The sequence below is a fragment of the Scyliorhinus canicula genome, chromosome 15 (assembly GCF_902713615.1).
Source record: "Scyliorhinus canicula chromosome 15, sScyCan1.1, whole genome shotgun sequence".
In the NCBI taxonomy this organism is placed as follows: Eukaryota; Metazoa; Chordata; class Chondrichthyes; order Carcharhiniformes; family Scyliorhinidae; genus Scyliorhinus; species Scyliorhinus canicula.
The window spans coordinates 94484185-94510034 of NC_052160.1; the positions used below are offsets into that span (position 1 = coordinate 94484185).

The 25850-nt window shown below is 40.1% G+C and overlaps 1 protein-coding gene across 6 annotated transcripts in view; it reads right to left on the minus strand.

The window, feature by feature from the left end:
* The window catches only part of LOC119978400 (homeodomain-interacting protein kinase 1-like), a 137389-nt gene that overhangs the window by 63276 nt on the left and 48263 nt on the right, over positions 1 to 25850 (minus strand). For all 6 annotated transcript variants that reach the window (XM_038820023.1, XM_038820027.1, XM_038820026.1 and 3 more), the window contains one exon: positions 8629 to 8752. In XM_038820023.1, coding sequence (XP_038675951.1) covers positions 8629 to 8752 — 124 coding nt within the window. The remainder of the gene's footprint in view (positions 1 to 8628; positions 8753 to 25850) is intronic.

The following is a 25850-nucleotide window of genomic DNA, read 5'->3' on the forward strand; positions in this document are numbered from 1 at the left end:
CAGAACAGGCTTGTCATCAAAAAACATCAAGTTGCAAATTACTGTGATCGTTTAAAAGATTGCAGAATTTATTCCCCAACACATGACTGAGCTGCAGAAAAATTGTTCAACCACAAAAAAGTGAATTCAAGAAGCTGAAACCAATGATCATTCTATCCCCATGCAAAAACTTAATGCCGCCCCTCCCCCCTCTGAAATGAAGTTCTCAGTAAAATACAACTCTCCGTTTCTCCAGCCCCCACCCCCAAATATCTCATGTAACTGAAACAGTAATAGCGGCAATACTACCCCTTTCGATGATTAAGTCACACCATGACACCTCTTACCCATCTCAGTTGGAAGCAAAATTAGTGATCTGCAACTCTTGTCCCCCTTTGAGGCAAAAATCTATCTTGTTGTTTCCTTCCCCATGCTTCTCCAACTGACCCCATCCACAACTACCATATCCCTCACCAATTTCCCCACCTCTGCTTACCCTCGCTGGCCCATCCCAGAACCCCAGTCCTGAGCCTGACCTCAATTCTCTACCCCTCATCCTTCCTTCTCCCCTCTCCTCTTCCCTCATCTTCATGTTCACACATCCTCAGCTAAAAGGGAAGGTACACAGCCATAGAGATTTGTAAATAAAACAGAATCTTTTTGAAATCTAGGTGTTTGTGGATCGCAAGTGAGTAGGTCAATGAGCACAGGTTGAATGGTGGAAGTTAGAATACTCAGAATTTTGGAGGAGTTCAAGTTTATGAAGGTGGAGGCCAGCCAGGAGAGCAATGAAATGGTCACGGCTGGAGGCAACAAAGCATGGAGGAGTTTTAACAGCATATGGGACACAGGGCAATGTGGCAACTGGATACAAAGTTGGCTGAGTAACAGGAATCCAAGGGTAATAATGGTTGATGGTTGCCCTTGCAAATGGAAAGTTGTTTCAAGTCCTGTTCCACAGGGCCTCCCGTACCAGCTTCCCCAGACAGGCGCCTGAATGTGGCGACTAGGGGCTTTTCACAGTAACTTCATTGAAGCCTACTCGTGACGATAAGCGATTTTCATTTCATTTCATTTTCAGGGCTCAATGTTGGGACCTTACTGTTTATGTTATATGCTAATGATTTGGATGTGAACATGGGGGCATTGGGAAATTTGCACGCGACACAAAGATTGGCCGAGTCGTGGACATTGTAGAGGATAACTATAATCTCCAACATAATATAGATGGGTTGGTGGAGTGGGCGATAAAGTGGCAGACAGAAGTGTGAGGTCATGCATTAGGGAGTACATAATATATGGGAATATGCTAAGAGAGGTAGATGAAATGAGAGATCTTGGCGTACAAGTACACAGATCCCTAAAGGCAGTAGTTCAAGTAGACAAGGTTGCAAAGAAAGCAGATGGAATGCCCCTTCATTGGCAGAGGTAAGGATACAAGGTTGGAATTGTATAAAACACTGATGAGGCCACAACTGGGTTTTTGTGCATAGCTCTGGTCACCACATTATAGGAAAGATCTAATTGCTCTGGAGAGAGAGTGCAGAAGAGAATTACAAGAATGTTGTCAGGGCTAGAAAAATGTAGTTACGAGGAGATTGGATAGGTTGGGGTTATTTTCCTTGGCACAAAGAAGGCTGAGGGGTGACTTAGTTGAGGTGTCCAAAATTATGAGGGCAAAAGATAGGGTGGACAGTATAAAATTGTTTCCCTTGGTGCAGAATTCTAGAACCAGAGGACACAGATTCAAGCTAGGTGGCAAAAGGCGTAGAGCGGACACGAGGAAGAACTTTTTACGCAGAGGGTGTGGGGAGTCTGGAATTCACTGCCCGAGTTGATGGTGGAAGCAGAGACCCTAAACCCATTTAAAAAGTACCTTGATTAGGGTGGCATGTGGCGCAGTGGTTAGCACTGGGACTGCGGCGCTGAGGATCCGGGATTGAATCCCGGCCCTGGGTCACTGTCCGTGTGGAGTTTGCACATTCTCCCCTTGTGTGGGTTTCACCCCCACAACCCAAAGATGTGCCGGTTAGGTGGATTGAGCACAGTAAATTGCCTCATATTTGGAAAAAGAAAAATAATTGGCTACTCTAAATTTATTTTAAAAAATTACCTTGATCTGCACCTTAAGTACTGTACGCTACAGGGCTATGGGCCTGGTGCTGGAGGTGGAATTTGAATGGGCACCCGGGTGTCTTCAGGCTGGCATGGACAAGATGGGCAGAATGGCCTTTTTTCTATGGTTCTAGAAGCTGAGGCAGCAGAGCAGAGACAATAATGTTGTGTAGTTGGAGGTATCTGTTTTTTGTAATGGAGAGGATATGAAATCAGAAGTTCCATGTAACCATACTGTGCCAGAGGCAGTGGCTGGAGGGGGTGCACGGAATGGATGTCAAGTGAACAGAGTCTGTGGTGTCATGTGAGAGCACCTTTAGAAATGGGTGTTTATCAGTGATGTCTGAATGTGGGTGGAGCTGAGCTGTCTGTCAGCTTTTTACTTTCGTTTTAGGCTGTTTGCTGCAGGGTGTGTTTTAGTTTCATTTTCAGTATTGGAGCTGAAGCCAGACAGAGCAGGTGTACTGTTGAACTCTCTGCCCATGAAAAGACTATCTCTTGATTATTTGGTGAATTCAGAATTATAAATGTTCTCAGTAGTGAACGTAAAGCTAATGTGCTTCTGTTAAAAGGGGTTTCTTAAATCTTCTGGATGTTAAAATGACAGCTTAAGGATTACTTAGTGTTATATTCTTTGGGGGCTGTATTTGAATTAATGTTTGTTAAATTGTTCACTGTATGTTTTAACAAGGTTAACTCGAGTTTGCTTTATAAAATACTTCTCTATTTCTGCTGTACCACACCTGTAGAGTGGGCCGTGTGCTCCCAATACCACAATATATTAAAAGTTGTGGGTCAGGTGCACTCCATGATACACTTTGGGGTTCTCTAAACCCTGGCCCATAACAAATTGTGAGCTCGAGGGGGATAAAAGTCGATCTAGTGGATCGGCTTTGTGAACTTAAAGACAGTGAGCAGTGAGCATATTGTGGTTGCTTTTCAGGTATGGTATTCTAGTTTAAGTAGGGAGTGTGTTGTGGACAATGGCTCTTTCAGAGGCTCTGAAGTTTTTGAGGGTGGAGACAGTCACCTTATGGACAGAGACTAAAAGCAGACTGTTAGATTTGGCAAAAACATTGCAGTTAACATTACCTGACAAAATGCGAAAATATGAGGTAATTATGGCTGTGGCTGAGCATTTAAAGTTGCCTGAGATACAATCTGACTCATTAGAAATCACAAAGATCCAGTTGCAGATTAAGCAACTTGAACATGAAAAAGAATTAAAGCAGCTTGAATATGCAATGAGAGAAAAAGAAAGAGAAATGAAGATACAGATCGGGGGGAAAAAAGGAGAGAGAAGAAAGAAATATAGAAAGAATAGCCCTAGCAGAACAAAAAGAAAGAGATAGAGAGGAAAGGGAAAGAGAGAGAGAGTTTGAACTTCAGGAAATGGCTATGAAACATAACAGTCAGTTAAAATTGGCAGACGTAAAGAGAAACGTACAGTTGGAGGACAGTGATGAGGATAGTGAGAAAGAGCATCATAGTTGAATGCTTGGTGGGGATCTATTTAAAATATGTCCAAGCATTGCCACGGTTTGACGAGAATAAAGTGTAAGCCTTTTTCATTTCATTTGAGAAGGTAGCTAAACAAATGAAATGGCCACAGGACATGTGGGTATTACTGATTCAAACAAAGCTGGGAGGTAGGGCTAGTGAAGTGTTTACGTCACTACCGGAGGTGGGGTCATATGAGGAGGTGAAAAAATCCATCTTAGGTGCATATGAACCAGTGCCTGAAGCCGACAGACAAAGGTTTAGAAATTTAAGGAAAGAATTTGATCAAACATACATGGAGTTTGAAAGGATCAAACAGCGTAATTTTGATAAGGGCTTTGAAAATAGACCAAACGTATGAAGCTCTCAGAGAAATTATACTTTTGGAGGAGTTTAAAAATTCAATTCCTGATGGAGTGAGAATTCATGTGGAAGAGCAAAGGGTTAAAACTGCGAGATTAGCAGCAGAAATGGCAGATGATTATGAATTAGTTCATAAATCAAAGCTTGATTTCCGACATCAGTTTCAGCCTGTGAAGGATAGAAACTGGGGACATGAGAAATACTCAAGTGGTAAAGGTAAAGGTAAAGGTGATCTGATGGGAGATAAAAAGGAGAGTCTACCTCAGATTAAAAAAGAAATCCAGGAGGGTGGAAAAGAAATGAAAAATTTCAAATGTTTTCACTGTAATAAACTTGGCCATGTAAAGTCACAGTGTTGGTGTTTGAAGAAAAGCACTGGGAAGGCTGATGTGGTAAAACAGGATAAGACAGTGGGGTTTGTTAAAGTGGTAAAGGAAAGCCCAAGAGAAGCGAAGGAGGTGCAAAAGATTGTACAGCCTGATCAAGAAGTGATTGATAAGAAGGTGCCAGATCTCTTTAAGGAATTTACTTGTGTGGGTAAAGTTTACTCACGTGTATCAGGAGGAGCAGGTAAAGAAGTCACAATTTTAAGAGATACGGGAGCTAGTCAATCTTTAATCGTAAGAGATGAGGAGTTATGTAGTTTGGGAAGAACGTTGCCAGTAAAGATGGTAATATGTGGAATTCAGGGTGAGAGTAGTGTTCAATTATACAAGGTAAGTTGGAAAATCCAGTGAAGAGTGGTGAAGTGGTGGCAGGAGTAATTGAGAAATTATCTTGTCCATAATATAGTTTATCTTGGGTAATGATATAGTTGGATCGTAGGTGGGAGTGATGCCTACTGTGGTTGATAAGCCAGTGGAAAATCAGACAACAGAAGTGATTAAGGACAAATATCCTGGGATTTTTCCGCATTGTGTAGTAACAAGGTCGCCAAGTCACAGGTTAAGACAAGAGGAGAAATCAAAGCGTGAAGATGAAATTGAAGTGCAATTATCAGAAACGATTTTTGATCAAATGGTTGAAAAAGAACAAGAACAGTTGGAGGATGAGGCAGATATTTTTAGTTCAGGAAAATTGGCTGAGTTACAACAGAACGATGTGGAAATAAAATGGATGTATCAGAAAGGATACATGGAAGAGGAATCTGAGTGTATACCAGAGTGTTATTACCGTTAAAGTGATGTCTTGATGAGAAAATGGAGACCTTTATATATGCAGGCAGATGAAAAGTGGGCAGAAGTTCATCAAGTAGTATTGCCGGCAGGGTATATATAGAAAGGAGGTGCTGCGAGTTGCACATGAGGTATCGGTGGGAGGTCATTTGGGAATAAGGAAAACTCAAGCTAAAATCCAGAAACATTTTTATCGGCCTGGACTACATAAAGATGTAGTTAAATTTTGTCAATCATGTCACACATGTCAAGTGAAAGGGAAACCTCAAGCAGTAGTACAACCAGCGCCCTTAATACCCATTCCAGCATTTGAGGAACCTTTTACAGGGGTACTAATTGATTGCGTAGGACCGCTTCCTAAAACAAAAAGTGGGAATCAGTATCTTCTGACTACAATGGATGTGTCTACTAGGTTTCCAGAGGCCATTCCAGTGCGTAATATTACAGCTAAAAAGATTGTGGAGGAGTTACTTAAATTCTTCACTAGATATGGACCAGCCACAGAAATACAATCGGATCAAGGATCAAAGTTTACCTCCGGTTATTCGAAGAAGGTACGGATAGCTGAGGAATAAAACAATTTAAATCAACTGCGTACCATCCAGAATCGCAGTGAGTGTTAGAAAGGTGGCATCAGACATTAAAGACAATGTTGAGGGCACATTGTCAAGATTATCCAGAGGATTGGGATAAAGGAATTCCATTCGTACTGTTTGCAATTAGGGATAGTCCTTCTGAACTAAGTTTTGGTCATGAGGTAAGAGGGCCACCTAAATTGATTATGGAAAAATTGGTGCGTGAGAAATCGGAAATTACATTATTGGTTTACGTGTCAAATTTTAGGGAACGATTAAATAGAGCAGTTGAATTGGCAAGACAACATTTAAAAGTTTCACAAAATGTGATGAAACGGGTAGCGGACAAGAAATCCAAAGTTCGTAGTTTTGCCAGTGGAGATAAGATTTTAGTATCGTTACCAGTGGTAGGCGAACCTTTAAAAGCTAGGTTTTGTGGACCTTATCAGTTTGAAAGGAAATTAAGTGAGGTGAATTATGTGGTTAAAAACCACCAGATAGAAGGAAGACTCACCGAGCGTCATGTGAATATGCTTAAAATGTACTTTGAAAGGAAAGGAGAGAAAAAGGAGGAGGTTTTAATGATTCTAACTCAAAGTGACAAACCAAATCCAGATGACTGTGAATTTGACATGCCTCAAATTAAAATGGAAAACAAGGATGTTCTTAAAAATTGGGATAAATTGTTGAGTTACCTTCCAGAGGAAAAACAAACTGACCTGAAAGCGTTATTGATATCACATGGGCAAGTTTGTGGAGATAAATTGGGAAGTATTAAAATGGCTTTATACATGATGTAGATGTGGGAAATGCTGTTCCAATCAAACAACATCCAGACAGAGTTAACCCATTAAAATTGGCACAGGTTAACAGAGAGATTGAGAGTATGCTGAAAAATGGCATAATTGAAGTGGGTTGCAGCCAATGGAGCACATTGTAATGGTACCTAAACCAGACGGAATCCAACGGTTGTGTGTGGACTATAAAAAGGTTAATGCAGTTACAAGAACGGATTCTTATCCTATCCCACGTATGGAGGATTGCATTGAGAAAGTGGGACAATCAGCTTTTATTTCCAAACTGGATTTACTTAAAGGTTACTGGCAGGTACCTTTATCTGAAAGGGCAAAGGAGATTTCAGCTAATGTGACTCCAGATGGTAAATACCAATTCAAAGTTATGCCATTTGGCATGAAAAACGCCCCAGCCATATTTCAATGGTTAACTAACAAAGTCATTTCGGAATTACCCAATTGTGTGGTATACATCGACTATCTGGTCATTTTCAGCCAGACATGGAAAGAAGATTTAAAACATCTGATGGAGTTATTCGATCGATTTCAGGAGGCGGGTTTGGTGATAAACCTTGCCAAAAGTGAATTTGGAAAAGCCCACGTCACTTTCCTCGAGGAATTTACGATACCCTCAAGACGAAGGGAAATAATGTGATTTCTTGGCATGAGTGGATTTGGTCGAACATTTGTGCAAATGTTTTGTAGCGTGGTTGCCCCACTGATAGACTTGCTGAAGAAACATCAAAAATTTCAGTGGACAGCAGACTTTCAACAGGCATTTGACAGCCTGAAAGCTGTGATAACCAATGCTCCTGTGTTGGGGAATTACAAGGGACTCTGTGATCAGATTGAACTCCAGTATCTGACTTGAGACATGCCGAGGAGTTGAGAAATGGACGGTTCGTACAGAGACCTTCTTGTTCAAAGAGACTGTCAATCGAGAAGGATTTCCGTTGGAAGAACAACCAAAAAAAAAATGGACTATATTATTATACCTGTTTGCAGGTGTTGTTTTTTGAAACAAAAAAATATATTTACTGTGTGCATTTCTTAAAGGAAAGTGAAAAGGTGAAAAATGAAACCATCTTGAAGTTGATGGTTTATTTTGTTTTCTTGGGGGGAGGTGTCATGTGAGAGTACCTTTAAGAAATGGGTGTTTATCAGTGATGCCAGAGTGTCGGTGGAGCTGGGATGTCCGTCAGCTTTTTACTTTTGTTTTCGGCTGTTTGCTGCAGGGTGTGTTTAAGTTTTGTTTTCGGTGTTGGAACTGAAGCCAGACAGAGCAGGTGTACTGGTGAACTCTCTGCCATGAATAGACTATCGCTTGATCATTTGGTGAATTCAGAATTATAAATGTTCTCAGTAGTGAATGTAAACCTAATGTGCTTCTGTTAAAAGTTTTTTTTTAAAGTCTTATAGATGTTAAAAGGACAGCTTAAGGATTACTTAGTGTTGTAGTCTTTGGGGGTTGTATTTGAATTAATGGTTGCTAAAATGTTCACTATGTTTTAAAAAGGTTAACTCGAGTTCAGAGAATAAACATTGTTTTGCTTTAAAAAATACTTTTCCATTTCTGCTGTACCATGCCTGTAGAGTGGGCCGTGTGCTCCCCATACCACAATCTATTAAAAGTTGTGGGTCAGGTGAACTCCATGATACACTTTGGGGTTCTCTAAACCCTGGCCATTAACAGTGGTAGCAGGTAAAGAACATAACCTTAATCTTGCCCATGTTAATTATCTTGATTTATATTATTTGAAACTGTAATATAAATTCAGCTTTGGGTTAGGCCTCCAACAGAAGGCAGACAGTGTGTCGATTTTGGGAGATTGGTTCTATAACAACTACTTTGTTTTTCTACCTTATGCAGAGCAACGGCAGATCCAGTTCAAAAGCAGAGCCAGGGGCACGGGCAGGCACAAGGGTGCACGGGCAGACACAGTGGCACACAGGCAGGCAGAACCAACATCTATGTGGGTTCTAAACCAGACTAGCTGTAATTAATATCTTAGCACAATATAAATTACATTAATGAAACCACTTTCTTCACCTATGTTGATATGTAAGCAGCAGTAATATACACAAATATTCAAAATTACACATTTTCTCCAACAAGGTGTTGCATACCTGATCATACTCTGATGCGCCTGGATACAATGGCCATCCCAGAAACATCTCTGCAATTACACAGCCCAATGACCACATGTCAATAGCCTCACAGAATCGTAGCCCAAGAATGATTTCAGGAGCTCTGCAAAGAGGAGAGGTGGCAAAAATCAACAACAACACGTACAAGGTTGATATGCATTACAATCATTAAAACAAACATTTCAAATTTAAAGCATTAGTTAGGAAGCATGCAATTAAACATTTCAAACTGTATTACCCAAGGTGCAGGTATGCAGTGGCAGAAGTCAAACATCCTTAAATTTTTGGAAAATAATTCAAAGCCAAGACAAGAATTCAAAGTGAAAATTGTCAACTATATCAGTGACTATAACTTTAAGGCAAGTCAAAAATTAATCTTTGAAATAAATGGGTTCTGGCAGGGGCTATAAATGTTCATGCTAGAAACCCACAAACATCTAATTTGAAGAGTTGCTGTTCAACCTGGAACGAAAAACTTCTGCCTTTGTTAGAAATATGTAATGCTTCAAAACTAAAAATCACAGAATATTTTGACAAAATACTTTCCAAAATAATCTTCCAGGTTTTACACTACCAGCCAATCCCAATCCCCGATCCCAGCCAATTTTCTGGACGAGCTGTTTTCTCCTCTTTTCTCCCTCAGTCTCTGCACCAAGTAGCTTTTCATCTTGGGTGGCTTTAACCTCAATCTTAATTCATCATGATCTCTCTCGTCAGAGTTCACTGCCCTATCTTCCTTTAATCTCATCAATGTAAACTTCCTCAACCTATATTCATGGCCACACACCAGACCGTAAATCTCACATAGCCGTGCTATCCCCATAGTCCAGATGAGGCCGCCTCTGATCATTTCCTCATATCACTCTCTACCCACATCCTGCTGCTACTTCCCAAATCTACATTTTCTTCTGTGTCCACCCTGGAATAAACTTTCCTCCAATTAACTTGGAACGGCACTCTCAAATACTCACGTGCCTAATCTTTGGCCCTCCTGTTCAGAATGACATTTATGTAGCTGTCATTCTGCTCAACCATAGTCTCACGTCCTACTTCAATGCCCTAGTTCCCATTAAAACCAATACATTCACTCACCCTGGCGTTTTCACAGTACAGCCCTCACCTGCACTCAATTAAGTCCACGGTTCACAGACTTGAGCAAATCTGGTGGACAAGTGGTTTAGCTATTCACTGCTAGATCTGGATGACTTACATAAAGCACTATCGGGAACTGTCTGGGAAAACTGTCAACTATTCCAGGGTCATCCTGGAATACAAAGATAACCCTGGGCTTCCTTTCTCTAAAGCAAGCTGTCAAGGGGCTGGTTTAGCACAGGGCTAAATAACTGGTTTTTAAAGCACACCCAGGCAGGCCAGCAGCACGGTTCAATTCGCGTACCAGCCTCCACGAACAGGTGCCGGAATGTGGTGACTAGGGGCTTTTCACAGTAACTTCATTTGAAGCCTACTTGTGACAATAAGCGATTTTCATTTCCTTTTTTGTCCCATTTCTTCATGAGTGCCCCCCCCCCCTCCCCCCGCCTTCTCTACCCTCACTTCCGGCCAGAAATGCAAGGGGCTCATGGATTTCTTTGTCGCAAATTGTGACCATCTGATCAGCCGCCTCTGTCATTTTCTCCCTTCGCACTGGGCCAATCTTCCTCCAAGTCTCCCCTTGGTCTAGCCCTGAACTTGCTTTCTGGTCTCATTTCTTTCCCAGTTCCACTCATTGCTCTCAAGCTCATTTTGTCCGCGAGACCCACCTCCTGCTCTCAAACTTATTTCTACTAAACTAACCACCCAACATCCTTCCCTTCCTGGCTCCCCATGCCAGTTAACATGGTTTACAATTCTCTCCCCTTAGCTTCTTTCCTCCTCTCCTTCAAATCTGTTAACACCCCTTGCATTAAAAAAAAATCCTTGACCCCCCCCCCCTCTATCTTTGCAAGCTACAGCACCATCTCCGAAGTCATTAAGCATGAAGTTGTCTCCTAAATCCATGCACATTTTCCACAGAACTCTATGTTTGAATCCCTCTAATTAGGCTTCCAGCCCTGCTGAAATACCAAAGTGATTCTGATCAGTCACAAATGACATACTGCGTGATAGCATCCTTCTTGATAAAGCTGCAGCCTTTGGCACAGTTGATCACACCATCCACCTCTAAAACCTTGCCACCGTCATTGAGTTGAGTAGAACTGCATTTGCCTGGATCTATTCCCATTTGGCTAATTATAGCCTTGTAACCAGACAATCAGCAACAGCTTTCCTTCCCATTCCTACACAGTTGCCTCTGCTGCAAGAGTCTATTCTTAGATCTCTTCTATTCCTCATCAACATGTTTCCCCCCCCACCCCCCCAGGGATATCATCTGAAAATGAAATACAAGTTTCCACATGTGCACTGACGACACACATTTTCACCACCATCTTCTTTGTTTCCATCCACCACCTCCAAATTGTAAGACTGCTTCTCCAACATCCAATTAAATACGGAAAAGGCTGAAACCACTGGCTTCAGTGCCCACCACAAATTCTACTCCCTTGTCATGGATTCCATTCCTTCCCTGGCAACCGGCTGAGGCTGAATGAGACCATTTGTAAACTTAGTGCCACCTTTAACCCAGGGACGAGTTGGGTTACATACATGTGCGATACTAAGACCGCTGATGAGACAGATTGTTGGTCTCTCCGGGAATTAAGAGATATGGGGAGTGTGAGGAGATTTGAAACCCAAGGTGAACCATGATCATACGGAGTTATCGGATAGTTTATACCTGCTCACATTTCCCGAGTTCTCACTTCCACCTCTGTCAAATTGCAGTCTCCCCTGAAACTCTATCTTGACTCATCTGCTACTAAAACCTGACTGGTCTAATATACTCCTGACCATACTCCTACAATTGAAGTCATCCAAAACTCTGCCGACCAAGACCTGACCAGCACCAGGTGCTGTTCACCTATCACTCCAATCTTCACTACCCTACATTGGCTCCCAATTAAAATGCCCATGCTCATTCTTACATTCCTTCAGTACCTGGCTTCTCCCCACCTTCATAATCTCCTCCACCTCTAGAATCCTTCAAGATATCGGTGTTCATCCAATTCTGGTCTTGAGTGCACCCACATTTAACTGTTCCACCATTGGGGGCTGTGCCTTTACTTCCCTGGGCCCCAAGCTCCCTGCATCGTTTTCCTCCTTTAAGCTCCTCCTTAAAACGTCACTCTTTTGGCCAAGCTTTTGGTTTTCTGATTTATGTAGCTTTTGTGAGGGCCACAAGGAATCCTGCGCGAGTTTGTAGAATCGAAAGAAATAACTTTATCTTTAATTACATATATAGAACAGCAGCAGTACTTCAGCCCTGCTCTCTCCTGTAGCTGGTTCCACACTGGAAGCTCTATCAGGTGACTCTGCTAATCAGCTCTATCAGGTGACTCAAAAAACATTTCTAAAAAGGCAGGTTACTGATGCACAGATTATGAAAGTGAATCACGGGGTGGCATGGCGGCGCTGTGGCTAGCACAGCTGCCTCATGGCACATTGTCCGCGTGGAGTTTGCACATTCTCCCCATGTCTGCATTGGGGGGGGGGGGGTCTCACCCCCAAAATGTATACATGTGCTATCACGAAAACAGCTGATTTGAGAAAGATTGTTGGTCTCTCAGGGCCATTCCGTCTGGTCCCCATTTGTGGAAACCAGCACTGAACAGCGCTCACCTGATGTCTCTGAGGCTGTAGAGTCAAAAATTGAGGCTGACTACTCAACCAAGTATAGTATGCTGTGACTGAAAAATGGAGGGGGGGGGGGGGGGGGGGGGTGGGGTCGTCAATTACACATCAGGTATATGCAAAAACATGATTTTTGGCCCACAAAAATGAGTTGTCTAATAAACCATGATACACAGTAGGCTAATTAAAGATAATATACATGCCTACAAATTGGGTTAATTGTAAGCATGTAAATTTAGAGGGGGGGGGGGGGTCGGGGGGAGACCACCAAAACGACATTTCACTTCCCTGACAATGGTAGATCCATGACAGTGGAGGTGTAAAGTATATGCGGTTAAAAAAAATTGTAGGCTCAATCTTAGCACTCTTGGCATGTGGACCCCTTCAAATCACCAAATAGCCTGCAGACTCTCCAATAAAAATAATGGCCACTTAATGCAGGACAACTTCACACGCGTGAACCATTTCTTCAAATAAGAGGAAAGCATATACTGATAAATCAGAAAAATAAAAGACAAAGTATTATCTAAATACATCTGGGCAGTCTAACTGCCATTTTTAAACTCAAGTCAGTTAAGCAGGTGTCAGTGTCTTTGCACCATAGAATTTATAGATCGGGGACTATGATTCAGAGATTGGATCTATGCCAATACTAATATCAAGTATTCTGGAATACAGATGCTTGTCTAGTCTCCTCAAAACCCATTTCTATAATCTGTCCAAAAATATCTCCTTCCTGATTTTCATCTGTTCTCATAATGCCATGGAACATTTCCTAAACCAGTAAAAAGGAGCTATATGAATCGTGTTTTATAAGTACTTGCATGGTTCTCTGGAAATGAATATCCACCACCCAGCTTTTACCCTCACATCGCTAAATCCAGTTGTGCTGTTAGAATAAGGCATGAACTAAACACATGGAGCCAGATCATGGATACTACTCTCCCAGGATTTCAACTAAATGAGAGCCCACCAGGTAAAAGTTGATTTTGATATTAAATCCAGGCCAAGCTACTCACTGAGGTTTCAGTGCAAAGATTACTGCCAAATTAACAAATTTTAATATCTGATTGTTAGCTGCAGTAAATTAAGTGGTTGCAATCATGACCTCTTAACTGAACTACATAAATGAAAGAGTGATGCTGCAAACAGGGAGGTTAAAATTAGCAGAAAGCCACTTGATAACATTCAATAATTAAGATACCGCCAGGAATGTATTTATACCAAAAAAGTGTTTCAGAGTACAAGATTTTCCACGCCTCGAAAATATACTAAAACATGCCAAAAATTGCCCAGGTGGGCAATGGAGATAAGAGCAATCAAATAAAAGAAAACCTCAATGTCAAGTAGTGAAAATTGAGCACAAGTGGAAGGTTTATTTTCTGCAATATGCCCTGAATGCACCATTAGAAGAAATGATCCTTTACAGCAGGTTTTACTGCCTGCCCCAAAAAATAAATATCCTTCACCCAGTGTTCACACTTTCAGCAGGAATAAACAGAGAAGTGAAAAAACACTAGAATTTCCCACTACTTGGCGTCAGCTAAATTCACCTTCCAGACCAGGGACTGAATTCAGACATTTGTGTTCAGTTCAGATTGGTGCCACACAAGGTTGTGCATTCATCAATGTGGCACTCATACTATTTGGCATCCTGTACATAATGTTTTTGAGAAAGAATAAACTTATTTGCATTATTCTCAAGTAAAAAATAAGAATATATATGAACCATGTAGCAATGGAACAATTAGATTATCAACTAGATCACTGTCAAGGCATTAAGAATTGTGTTTTCTTTAGAACCCAACATCATTAGTTTTCAAACTTTCCTTTGTTGGGGCCCCATCTCTATTTCAACACACTTTGGAAGAATTTTCTGTTCTGAAAGCCAGAGGAAATCACACTGTCAATTCAGAAAATACTTTTAAATAACAAAGTCAAACTTATCCAAAGTATCAGGTCAGAACCATAGAACTATAAAATTCCTACAGTGCAAATGGAGGCCATTCAGCCCATCGAGTCTGCACTGACCCTCTGAAGGAGCACCTTACCTCGGCCCACTAACCTGCCCTATCCCCATCAAACTTAAACATCTATGGACACTAAGGGGCAACTGAGCATGGCCAATCCCACCTAACCTGCACTTCTTTGGACTGTGGGAGGAAACCGGAGCACCTGGAGGAAGCCCATGCAGACAGGTGGAGAAATGGAGAAAGTGCAAACTTCACACAAGTCACCCAAAGCCGGAATTGAACCCAGATCCCGAGGCAGCAGTGTTGTGCCGCTTGATACCATTCAAGAAAATAGACGTATTACCAAATTGAAGCCCATAAGATTAATGGGGAGGTGGAAACACTGAAACACAACTCTAAGAGACAGCTAGCAGAGACTTCTAGTTTTTCACACTGGAAGGAAGCTTATGGTGGTGTTCCCCAGGCGTCAATATTGAGCTTTGAAGTAATCCAGGCTCAAAACGTTCACTCCCTTCTCTCTCCACAGATGCTGTCAGACCTGCTGAGATTGTCCAGTATTTTCTGTTTTTGTGTCAGTATTGGGCTATTGCTCTTTTTGATCAAAACTTTGATAGATTAGTGCAGGCCCATTAGAAGCAGAATTTCAACTGATACAAACAATAGAAATCTTGCAAATGTAGTGAACAGTAAGGAGCATAACAACACATTCAGGAGGAGATGGGCAGACATGATAGATTAAAAGTAATGAGAGAAGTATGAGGTGGTACAGTCTGAAAGAATAAGGAACATCAACATAAACCAAAGAGGCAGTCAAGAGAGATGTGCTCAAAATTAAGAGTTTTCTGACAGTGTAAATTAGGCAAAATAAGGACAAGGCAAGTAGGGATGGAGATTTAAGATAATTTTCAAAACAACCAAGGGGGAGATGTGGAGAGTTTTGTTATAAACTCAGCACATTATGATCTGGAATGTACAGTCTGATAAGAGTGGTAGAAGTAAATGCCATAATAACTTTGAATTATTATTGAAAGAAACAACAGGGGAGTGGAAGTAAATGGACAGTTCCTTCAAGAACAAGCACAGGAAAAATGGGCTGAATGGCCTTGTGCTGTAAAATTATTTTAAGAAATCCCATTTTTCATGAACCATTTCCCCAGATGCATTCAACTGCAAACGTGCTCACTTTACATGATCGTTTCAAACATAACCACAGAAATTTTTCACAAAAGGCAAAATGTTTACATGATAGAGAAACCAGAGCACTGTATATTCTCATATATCTGCACTAGTTTTACACTAATTCAGACCATATTTTAAAGTAAAAAATCAAGACTATGCTTAAGCATACTTAATTCAGTCGTGTCATATTTTATAAATATTAAAATCATGGAAAGAAGTGGCAACAACCCAAAATTAAAACATCGCCACTTTTACATTATGCAGTCAATGCTTTTCAGCCATTCCCAACCTACTTTTCCTAATGTGCATTTTTACACAAAGAACCCACTAAAATTAATTCATGACATTTCCAAAACTAACGGTGGCTTTCCAGTGGATTGGTGCCAGCATGGGTACAAATTTGTACAGTTTACAGGTCTTAACCATTACTTGTTCCATGTATACAGTTAACACTATCTATCATAACACTAAAATCTTATTAAGCAGCAAGTTTACTGGAGACCAGCTGGTTTCAGACCAACTACAATTAATCTTCAAGTTTGCAACTGTTCTGCGGAGATGAAAATTTGAATTCAAGTTTCAGGCAGATGCAAATAAAGCATAGCAATCACTACTTATGTCAGCAACCACGCAAATAAGCACTCACAAAAATGTTTCAGGATATGCTGGTCTGTGGCAAACTAGTTTTGTTCCAGAAATAAAGAATGGGGTATCATCTATATGGTTGTGATATAGAATATTGCAGCTAGCATAAATGAGTTACAAACTGTAACACTACTATAGGATGTTTTATCACTGCTCACACATGCTCGTCACTGGCCATTTGCATCACATTGGGTCTCAGGTGCAATTTTAACTCAATTTTACTGCCCTCTTCCTCAAAGTGAATACCCAAGTAAAGTCTTTCTGCAAGTCAAAAGGGTCACAGCATTTTAGCCCAAATAAATTAAAACACATCGGAAATGCATATGATTAACAAGCACTAACCGCAAAATATAGCTCAACTTAAATTCATTGGGTGCTTGAAACAAATATTTTCCAATGGAACAGGAAACTGTAACTTTCATTAATTACCGTTCCACTAGTGTGTCATGGAGATACCTTTAATCAAATTCATACCATTCAGGAATGCTCACTTCCTAAGAGCTGCATGGCAAAATGCATTGGCCATTCAGGCTCAAAAATTACCCAATGATACATTCAAGAGTGCTGCACTATCCCTGTCTGTAATAAAGTCAGATCTCAAACAACAAAAGGGAAGGTAGAGAATGCAATGTTGTCACCAACTGCTATTAAGAAAATATGCAGCAATAATATCTTCATAATCAATGACCACTTTCGTAAAGTCTAGGCCACCGTCACTTCATTGTTTGAATGGAAACTATTAAAACTATCTAAACACTGTAAATGTACATTTACATTTAGTCTTTTCAAAACGTGCAATCTACATTATCTCAAAGGGTAAACTTTCAGAGAGAGAATATTAATTGCAAAACATGCATTTCCTACCTACTCATGTATCTAATTACATAGTGCCTTATTAGCACATGGTCCTGACACAAATCATCCGACACTGATCACTAAGATGACAAATTGCCTTTTGCATTTGAGTCAGTCTTGGTTCATTGGTAGCACTCTTCTCAGACTCAAAAGGTCAGGGGTTTAAACTAAACTCGAGACTGTGATGCACAATCTCATCAGACCACCAATGGAGCACTACGGAAATGCTGCAATGTTGGAGGCAGCATCTTATCTGTGAGATACTGAACAGAGACTTTGTCAACCCATTTAGATGAATGGAAAAAAATCTCCAAAGAGCAGGGGACGTGGACACAAAGATCCCATGGCACTATTCAAAGAGGAGCAGAAGAGCTTTACAGTGTCCTGAACATTTATCCCTTAACCAATGCCTGAACCAGATGCTCTTTGTGAGACCTTGCAGTGGATAAATTGGTGTTGCTTCTCCAATATTACAACAGAGACAATAATTCAAAACTGCTTCATCAGTTGTAAGAACGTTGGAACCGGAGACTGTAAAAAGTGCTATATATAAAATGCAAGCTCTTTTTCCATAGAGTTTCTAGGGTAGAAAAATGTCCTACAAGGTGCATAATAAAACAAAAGGACGTGGTATTCAATGTGACTACACTTGGACAAAGCGTGTTCTGAGATGGGTCTTAAAGTGTGGGGTGCAGAAAAAAGTGGAAATTCCATGGCATAATGGTCCAGACAGCTGAAGACGTGACCATTAATAATGGAAGGAGGAAGACCACAAGGTGATATTTGGAGAAACACAAATGATAAGGAGTTATGGATTAGAGGATGACACAGAATTAGGGAAAGGTAAACCCACAAAAGAATTTAAACAAGAGGACAATAATTTTAAATTTGAGGCACTGGGGAACCTGGACTGCATGCATGTCAGCAAAGACAGGGTGATAGGTGAGCTCCACTTAAGGTGGGATAGGAAACTGATTGATTTTAGATGAGCTGGTTGAGAGGGTGGATAATAAAAAGTCAACCGGGAGACCAGTTAGAAGTGACAAAGTCATGGATGAGGAAGTACAAGTTCACATGTCCTTGCAAAGGACTCTCTCCAAACTGGAAACACCACAGATGTAGCACTTGCTATGTAGCTGTGACGATGCTCCGGTGTGAACATCCAGTAAAAGATAGCAGTCAACTATAATCCAGTCAGTTCAATATATAACGGAAAATGAGTAAAGTACAGATATATTAATGTGCAACGGTCCCGAAGAAAACACTGGAGCAAACAGTGTTTCATTGAAACAGTCATTGGACTTCAAAAAACGTTGTGTAAAGCATTTTAATGTGATATGGAGTTATATAAATCCAAGTCCCTTCACTACTACACAAACATTAACAAAAACAAGAACCCTATTCAGTAAAGAGTATTCTAATTTTAGCATTGCATTTAGAACCTTAGAAACATGAACATGGCACTAAACCTGGAGGGCTAAAGGAGTACAATATATTTAGCATTACAGATAACTATACTGTATAGTATTATACATTTCTTTATTTAAAGTAATTTTAAACACCCCGATCAATTAATATCGTACAGCCTTCAAGTACACACATAAAATGAACTAGAAAAGTAGTGCTGGGACATGAGCCGAATAGAAAGCTCAAGAATTTGGCAATCACTTTCTAAAGAATAAACTGTAATCTTAGTGCAGCGTTCTTCTTCACCTTTCTTGACGTCAAATCAGTTCTACAGTTTTTGCTGATTAATTCAGCTGTTTTATACACTATATAGTGTACACTGTACTTTGGTCACTGTGAGACTAACTTACTATAGTACAAACCAACCATTTATATTTAGTTAGATAGTATTGTCCAAGCATGGGTTGTTTTTGTTTTAAACTGGTACAATTTTAAATAATATGATCAACACAGGTACTTAACATGTCAAGCAAAGGCAACAATGCCCTCACAATACTAAATGTAAACATACACAATATTGATCGCTCAGTGTCAATATATATGAAATTGAACTGGATCTGGCCAAAACATTGCAACAATTCTTCTATAACCAAAGTTTCACTCACATTCACAAACAATTCTACATATTTTTAAGAGTACATTTTCAATGACTTTGTGAATAAGTTACAACTGGATGCCTTGAAGAAATGGAGAGCTTCTCTCTCCTTCTGCCCTTCATCCCCAGATGGTGCCAGTTCTTGATGATGTGTGGCTCTTTTCACGCAGAAGATTAGGCAATGAGTGCCAGGGGCAACAGAACAGTATTAAGTATGCTCCTTCCAGTTACCAAAAATATTGTCTACTCTTAGAAAACAAAACAAAAAATCACTTCCAATCCATAAACCAAAAAGGTACTGATGAACTCTTCCATTCTTTTTTTTTAAATTTAGAGTACCCAATTCATTTTTCCAATTAAGGGGCAATTTAGCGTGTTCAATCCACCTAGCCTGCACATCTTTAGGTTGTGGGGGCGAAACCTATGCAAACAAGGGGAGAATGTGCAAACTCCACACGGACAGTGACCCAGAGCCGGGATCGAACCTCGGAGCCGTGAGGCTGCAGTGCTACCACTGCGCCACCGTGCTGCCCCCTCTTCCATTCTAATTAGATAGTCATACCTTGCAAACACCAATTTCTGGGTTTAAACTTAATCCTGCTTTGGAGGATTACTGATGATAATTGCTTTGCCAATCTACAGATTCTCAGCACTTGGGAGTTCTTATCTAAAACCAGGTTACAGGGCAACACGGTGGCACAGTGGTTAGCAATGCTGCCTCACGGCGCCACAGTCCCAGGTTTGACCCTGGCTCACTGTCTGTGTGGAGTTTGCACATCCTGCCTGCGTTTGCGTGGGTTTCGCGCCCCCACAACCCAAAGATGTGCCGGGTAGGTGGATTAGCCATGCTAAATTGGCCCTTAATTGGAAAAAAATTAATTGGATACTCTAAATTTATTTTAAAAACAGGTTACTGCAGACTACTTGGAGGGTCAATATCATAAACACATTTTTGAACTGCTGAAACCTGATTCTAAGATTAAAAATAGCTTAAAGCTAGCAAGGAAAAGCATTTTTGCAACTCAACATCATATGAACTTGAGTACCCAGAAAGCAATAAGAATGCACAACTGAAAATATACAGAGCGTTAATTGAAGCAAAGGTGGAAAGCATTGCATAACTTTAAATATTTATTCCCAATAGTCTGTGCAGAACAAAATGAATCAGATGCAACAGTTCCTAGATTAGTTGTAGCTATACATTGAAACTAATTTAGAATAATAGCTACAGCAATCTGCACAGATCTAAAATTCCAGATAAAAGTTTGGATTATGGAATCAATAAACATAGAAGTGATTTTAACCAGCTTTTGTCTTAAGAAACATTCTCTGTATTCCTGCCTTTGGTTATGTAATTGTATTCATAGTACTTAAACAGAACAATCATCTGCTGTAAACAGATCCAGGAGTTTATATAATCAGGAGACCAATCCAAAATTCTCAATGCATGTCTGTACTTTTATGCAACCACAGATTGAGAGAAACAGCTTTGATCACGCTTCCTTAAAGAAACAAGCCAATTTTCTTTCTAGCTTGAAACTTTCTATAATGTATCAAATACACTTTTGAAGAGGTTTCAAGCCTTCTTGGTTAACAGCATACACATTATGCCTTGCAACTGATGATGAATGGGAGAAAAGGCTAAATTTTCATATGGCCCTGCTCTAAATTTTGGAACGTTGAATATAAAATCAATACATAAATTCAAGATTGTAGCAGATATGGACCAAACCCGAAATTACTAATTCAAATTGGTTAGAAGGTAAATAGGTTATTCACTCAACTGGATCTTACTGCAACTGTAAACACCAAACACAATTCAGATCTCAATACCCATGAGTAAAAGACATCCCCCAGAGTAACTCAGCCATCCAGATCAGAAGATCATTGGCTTGATTCCCACACTGTGCTGAATGAACTGATCGAATTGGTAATTGGTAATTTGATCTCAACACACATATGTTTGGAGGAAAATAAATGTCTTGATTGCTATTGCATAATCTCTGCTGGAATGTGCAGGTGTGTATATGCCACTTAAAAGGTGGGTGGTATACCTTCTGCTGTGATGCACTCCATAGTAATGAAAATGGACAAAACTCAAATCTATATTGACATGTGAAAAGCCACTGTGATGAAGGTACCTTACCCAAGCAGCAATTGGCACTTTAGGAGAGAGAGGTAAAGATTAGGAAAAACAAATCACTGATAGCCTCATTACATGTTCGGGCAAACTGTTCTGGAAGTTCCTGATCTCCCCTCCCATTTGGACAGATCCAAGCAGGGGCCTGTCACTTATGAAATTAAGGAAAGTCTCCCTAAGCCTCTCACACATCTCCAGTGGCTTAATTAAGAGTGGCATATCAATGGCTTATTATCTTCTGGGAAACGGTTTTTAAGATGCTTTTGGAGGGGTGGGCCGAGGAGAATAACAATCTCAGTCTCTGCTGTACTGTGCAACCAGAAAGTACGGCATCTAACTTAAAATCCAATGTAAAATGATCGTGGTTTTCTACTTTGACTTAAATTTGTGGACGCGACTTCAAGATTTACTGCATCTGTCACAAGCTACCTCCAAACAACACTTGCTGGGCGTCATGCTTACTTAAGCACAAACAAGTTGAGACAATTTCCAGAATTTCTAATCTCGGTGTGACTCATGTTAACAATGACAAAATATGAATTGCTGCCTGCACATCATGAGTTAACTAATCTATTCTTTAAAAACCCAGTGCACAATACTAACATGATCTGCTTTAAATTAGTCTGGAAGAGCATACAGGTTGAGTCCAGGAAGGAGCACAAAGATCAAATAAGAAAATCATTTCTGTTGCATTAACTCAAAGTGATTTGTATCTGCTGTTTTTAGCTGCAACTGAAGTAAATTCACTCCAACAAATTTATTACAGCGGGAACAACTGACCGAACTCTGGGGAAGAATGGGACAAGACAGAACAGAACATTTTGCTAGAAATGAGAAGAGGCTGTCAAAGCCACCACGCTCACAAATGACTTGTTTTTATTCAGCTCACTGAAAGGAAGACACCACTTGATTAGCAAAGGTACTCTTTCTGCCTAATGAACTAATAAAGAATAGTAACTTGACAGTCAATGCAAAAATTGTACAATCAGCACGAAAAATATTTGATTAATCTCCATTCATTAGAAGAAATGAAACTTATTCAAAATCATTGAAATAGCAGTTGTGAGCAGCACGGTGGCGCAGTGGGTTAGCCCTGCAGCCTCACGGCGCCGAGGTCCCAGGTTCGATCCCGGCTCTGGGTCACTGTCCGTGCGGAGTTTGCACGTTCTCCCCGTGTTTGCATGGGTTTCGCCCCCATAACCCAAAAGATGTGCAGGCTAGGTGGATTGGCCATGCTAAATTGCCCCTTAATTGGAAAAAATTAATTGGGTACTCTAAATTTATATTAAAAAAAGAAATAGAAGTTTTGCTGCAAATATAATTTTTAATGATGCAGGTATGCAAAATGCAATTTGAAGCATTACATTCAACAGTCAATGTAAAATGACGACAGTGAAACCACTTGGCCTATAACCCAACCTCCAAACTTTACATATCACAGATCTGGCAATTCAGAGGGAAACTGCACAATGCTTTTTCTACACAAATTGTGATTAGAACACAACCTCCAGAAATACTTATTTTGCACTGCACTCCCGAGTCATATCCACATAAGTCTGCCTGCACCCAGAGAAGAAGCAGGAAGGCCTGGACTGCTGATGGCCATGTTCTGTGCAGAGTTATTAGTATAGCTTCAGGAACTCTTAAAAGCAGTTCAACACTGACCAAATCAATTAGAGATTGAGTTTTAGCTATTAGTGTAGTATAAAATATTGAAAACGTACAAGAGGCAACCCACCAAGGTGTCAATCAACTCAGTTGCATATTTCTCCACTGGAAACAAGATATGGAATTATTCTAGCATGGCAGAGAAGCAATTGATCAGGTATACAAATTTGTTCACGGCTTCCCAACATCTCTTCCACTATTTGTGAACTAACCAACGAGATTTTCAAAGGGCCCATGCTTTGGAAGTTTACTTACACAACTTGGTAAAGCTACTGAGCATTTTTATTTGTTACATTACACTGGCACAAACACTACAAAACACAAAAATCTGGAACTCACAGCAATGAAGGGTGTGCATTAAATAGGATAAAGACATTGTTTTAGGAGACAAAATCAAATTATTCCATTCACAATGCAAAGAAGCCATTTGGATGACTACACAATGAACCGTCAGAACCTGTCATCTGCGTGCTTAAATACACAAAGCACAAACTTCAGCGGGGAAGTGCAACCAAGGACATAGGAACAGGAACTAGGGACCATAACACAGCCATGAGTAGAATAATCACATTATTGAAGATTTAACACAGTAGTTTGTTACAGTTTTACTTTTCACAAGAAGGTCACATCTACAAGATTCGTAATCTTCGAATAAGGTTTTGCATCAAGTGATAGATGAGATCAACTTTTTGAATTAACTTATTTTAAACATTAAACTGAATGTAGAACTTATTAAAAGTTACAATTTGTATTCAGATCATCATTTCGTCTGACAGTTTAATCCAGAATGGTTTTGTTCAACAAAATAATCCAGTGACCATTAAGTAACTGCCCAATAGTGCAGCACATCAGTACTGGCCATGGAGTTACAGGATAAGGGTCACACTCTGGCCTCTATTGCTGCAGTTCAGGAAGGTGAATAGAAATTAAGACACGCCTGCCTGGTAAGAGATAATCAAACTAAATCAATCCAGACAGTTCTTATTTGGCATAACAAAGGTTTTTAAATAACAATTACAGAATGGAAGAAAGTCAGCAAACAAAAATGAGCAGGATGGAAAACAACACACCAGCTCAAATAAATGCAGTTTTTGAACACTTGTGACTGGGGGAAGGAAAATGAGAGGAAACAACACAAGGTCAGTGTGCAAATCTGATGTGAGACAGCATGTGTGCATGAAATGGGCAAAAGGGATAGAGAAGACAGAAAGAGAGAAAACAGGAGATCAAAGGGAAGCAGACCCTCGTGAGATAGCAGGATATCTGAAGAGTGTGTGACAGAGAGTGCCAACTATTGGAAAGACCATTTCTAGAAATGTTCCTTTTCAATTTATACTTTTAAACATTGTTGGCAGAACCTCTTTAAAATAAATACTTAACACAGGACATATAGGGATAGAAAGAACAATTCCAAAATCAAATTTACACTTATTTGTAGACAAAAAATAATGAAAGGAACAGGATTGTTAAGACCAAGCAGAAAAATAAATAAAATGAATAATTGTGTTTCTAACTCAATTTGAATCTGCTGCATTTGACTGATGGTCCTGAATTGGTGTACGTTAGTGACTTTGGAAATTAGTCCCACTGAGTTATAAGAAAAATGAGTTATATTGCTTTTTAAAGAAGAAAAGTACAGCACAGGAACAGGCCCTTCAGCCCTCCAAGCCTGCACCGACCATGCTGCCCATCTAAACTAAAATCTTCAACAATTCCGGGTCCGTATCCCTCTATTCCCATCCTATTCACGTATTTGTCAAGATGCCCCTTAAACATCACTATCGTCCCCCGCTTCCACCACCTCCTCCGGCAGCGAGTTCCAGGCACCCACTACCCTCTGGTAAAAAAACTTGCCTCGTACATCTCCTCTAAACCTTGTCCCTTTAACCTATGCCCCCTAGTAATTGACCCCTCTATTCTCTGACTACCCACTCTGTCTATGTGCCTCATAATTTTGTACTGGCAAATCAGGTCAGTCACCAAACTTCTAACTGCAATGTTATAGATCTGGTGGAGGAGCGGATAGATGGAAAATGAGGAGACTGATGATCCAGAGACGTGCTCACATCATGTGAAGTCAACAAAGCAAATAAAACATGTAATATACATCGTGACATCACTGGGGCTGTATGCATGTCTCATGAAACTAATTTTAGGAAAATAATGGATTTTCACTGTTTTGGATGTTGCATGTTTGGAAAGAAATTCCAAAAATGAAATAGTAGTTATGTATGTGGCGGGGACATTTATTATTCAACTGAACAGTAGTGAATCCTACCCTATTCATCCAAAGAATGGTATGGAACAGTGGGCTAAAGGGCCTCTTGCTGTTAATAAAACTATCCAGATTGATTGGTTAACCTTTAAATTTACTTTTAATATTTTCTAATAAAGGATTAGAAAGGAACTAAAGAAGTAGGATTTTTTTTTCAAAAAGCAAGGTTGCTTCAGCATTCGTGGACTTTGAAGTATAGTTCACAGGCCTACTTGGTCACCAGTGTACAACTAGTATAGCATAATTGACCAAATGACTTCTTTCATTAGGTTCCATGGTCGGAAATGCACTTTTCTCTTATCTACAGACCATCAGGACTCCCAAGCTACACAAACAACTCATTTATATAGCTGCTTTAACATAACAAAACACTCCAAGGTGTTTCACTTGAGCATTACAAAGTAAAATACGGCATGAAGCCACATGCAGAAATATTTTGGGGGAATTTGATTCAACAGTAAAGTATTAATAAGGCACTTCTACAGTATATTCAAATATTGTACCCCTTCGCATTTTTTTGTCATCCTTTCCATTATAAATTTCTATGTCCTTAACAATAATGGAATCACTCGCTTTTGGAGCACAGCCTCTTCATCAGGTGAGTCACTTCAAATAAACCTGTTGGACTTTAACCTGGTGTTGCAAGACTTCTTCCTGTGCCCACCCCAGTCCAACGCT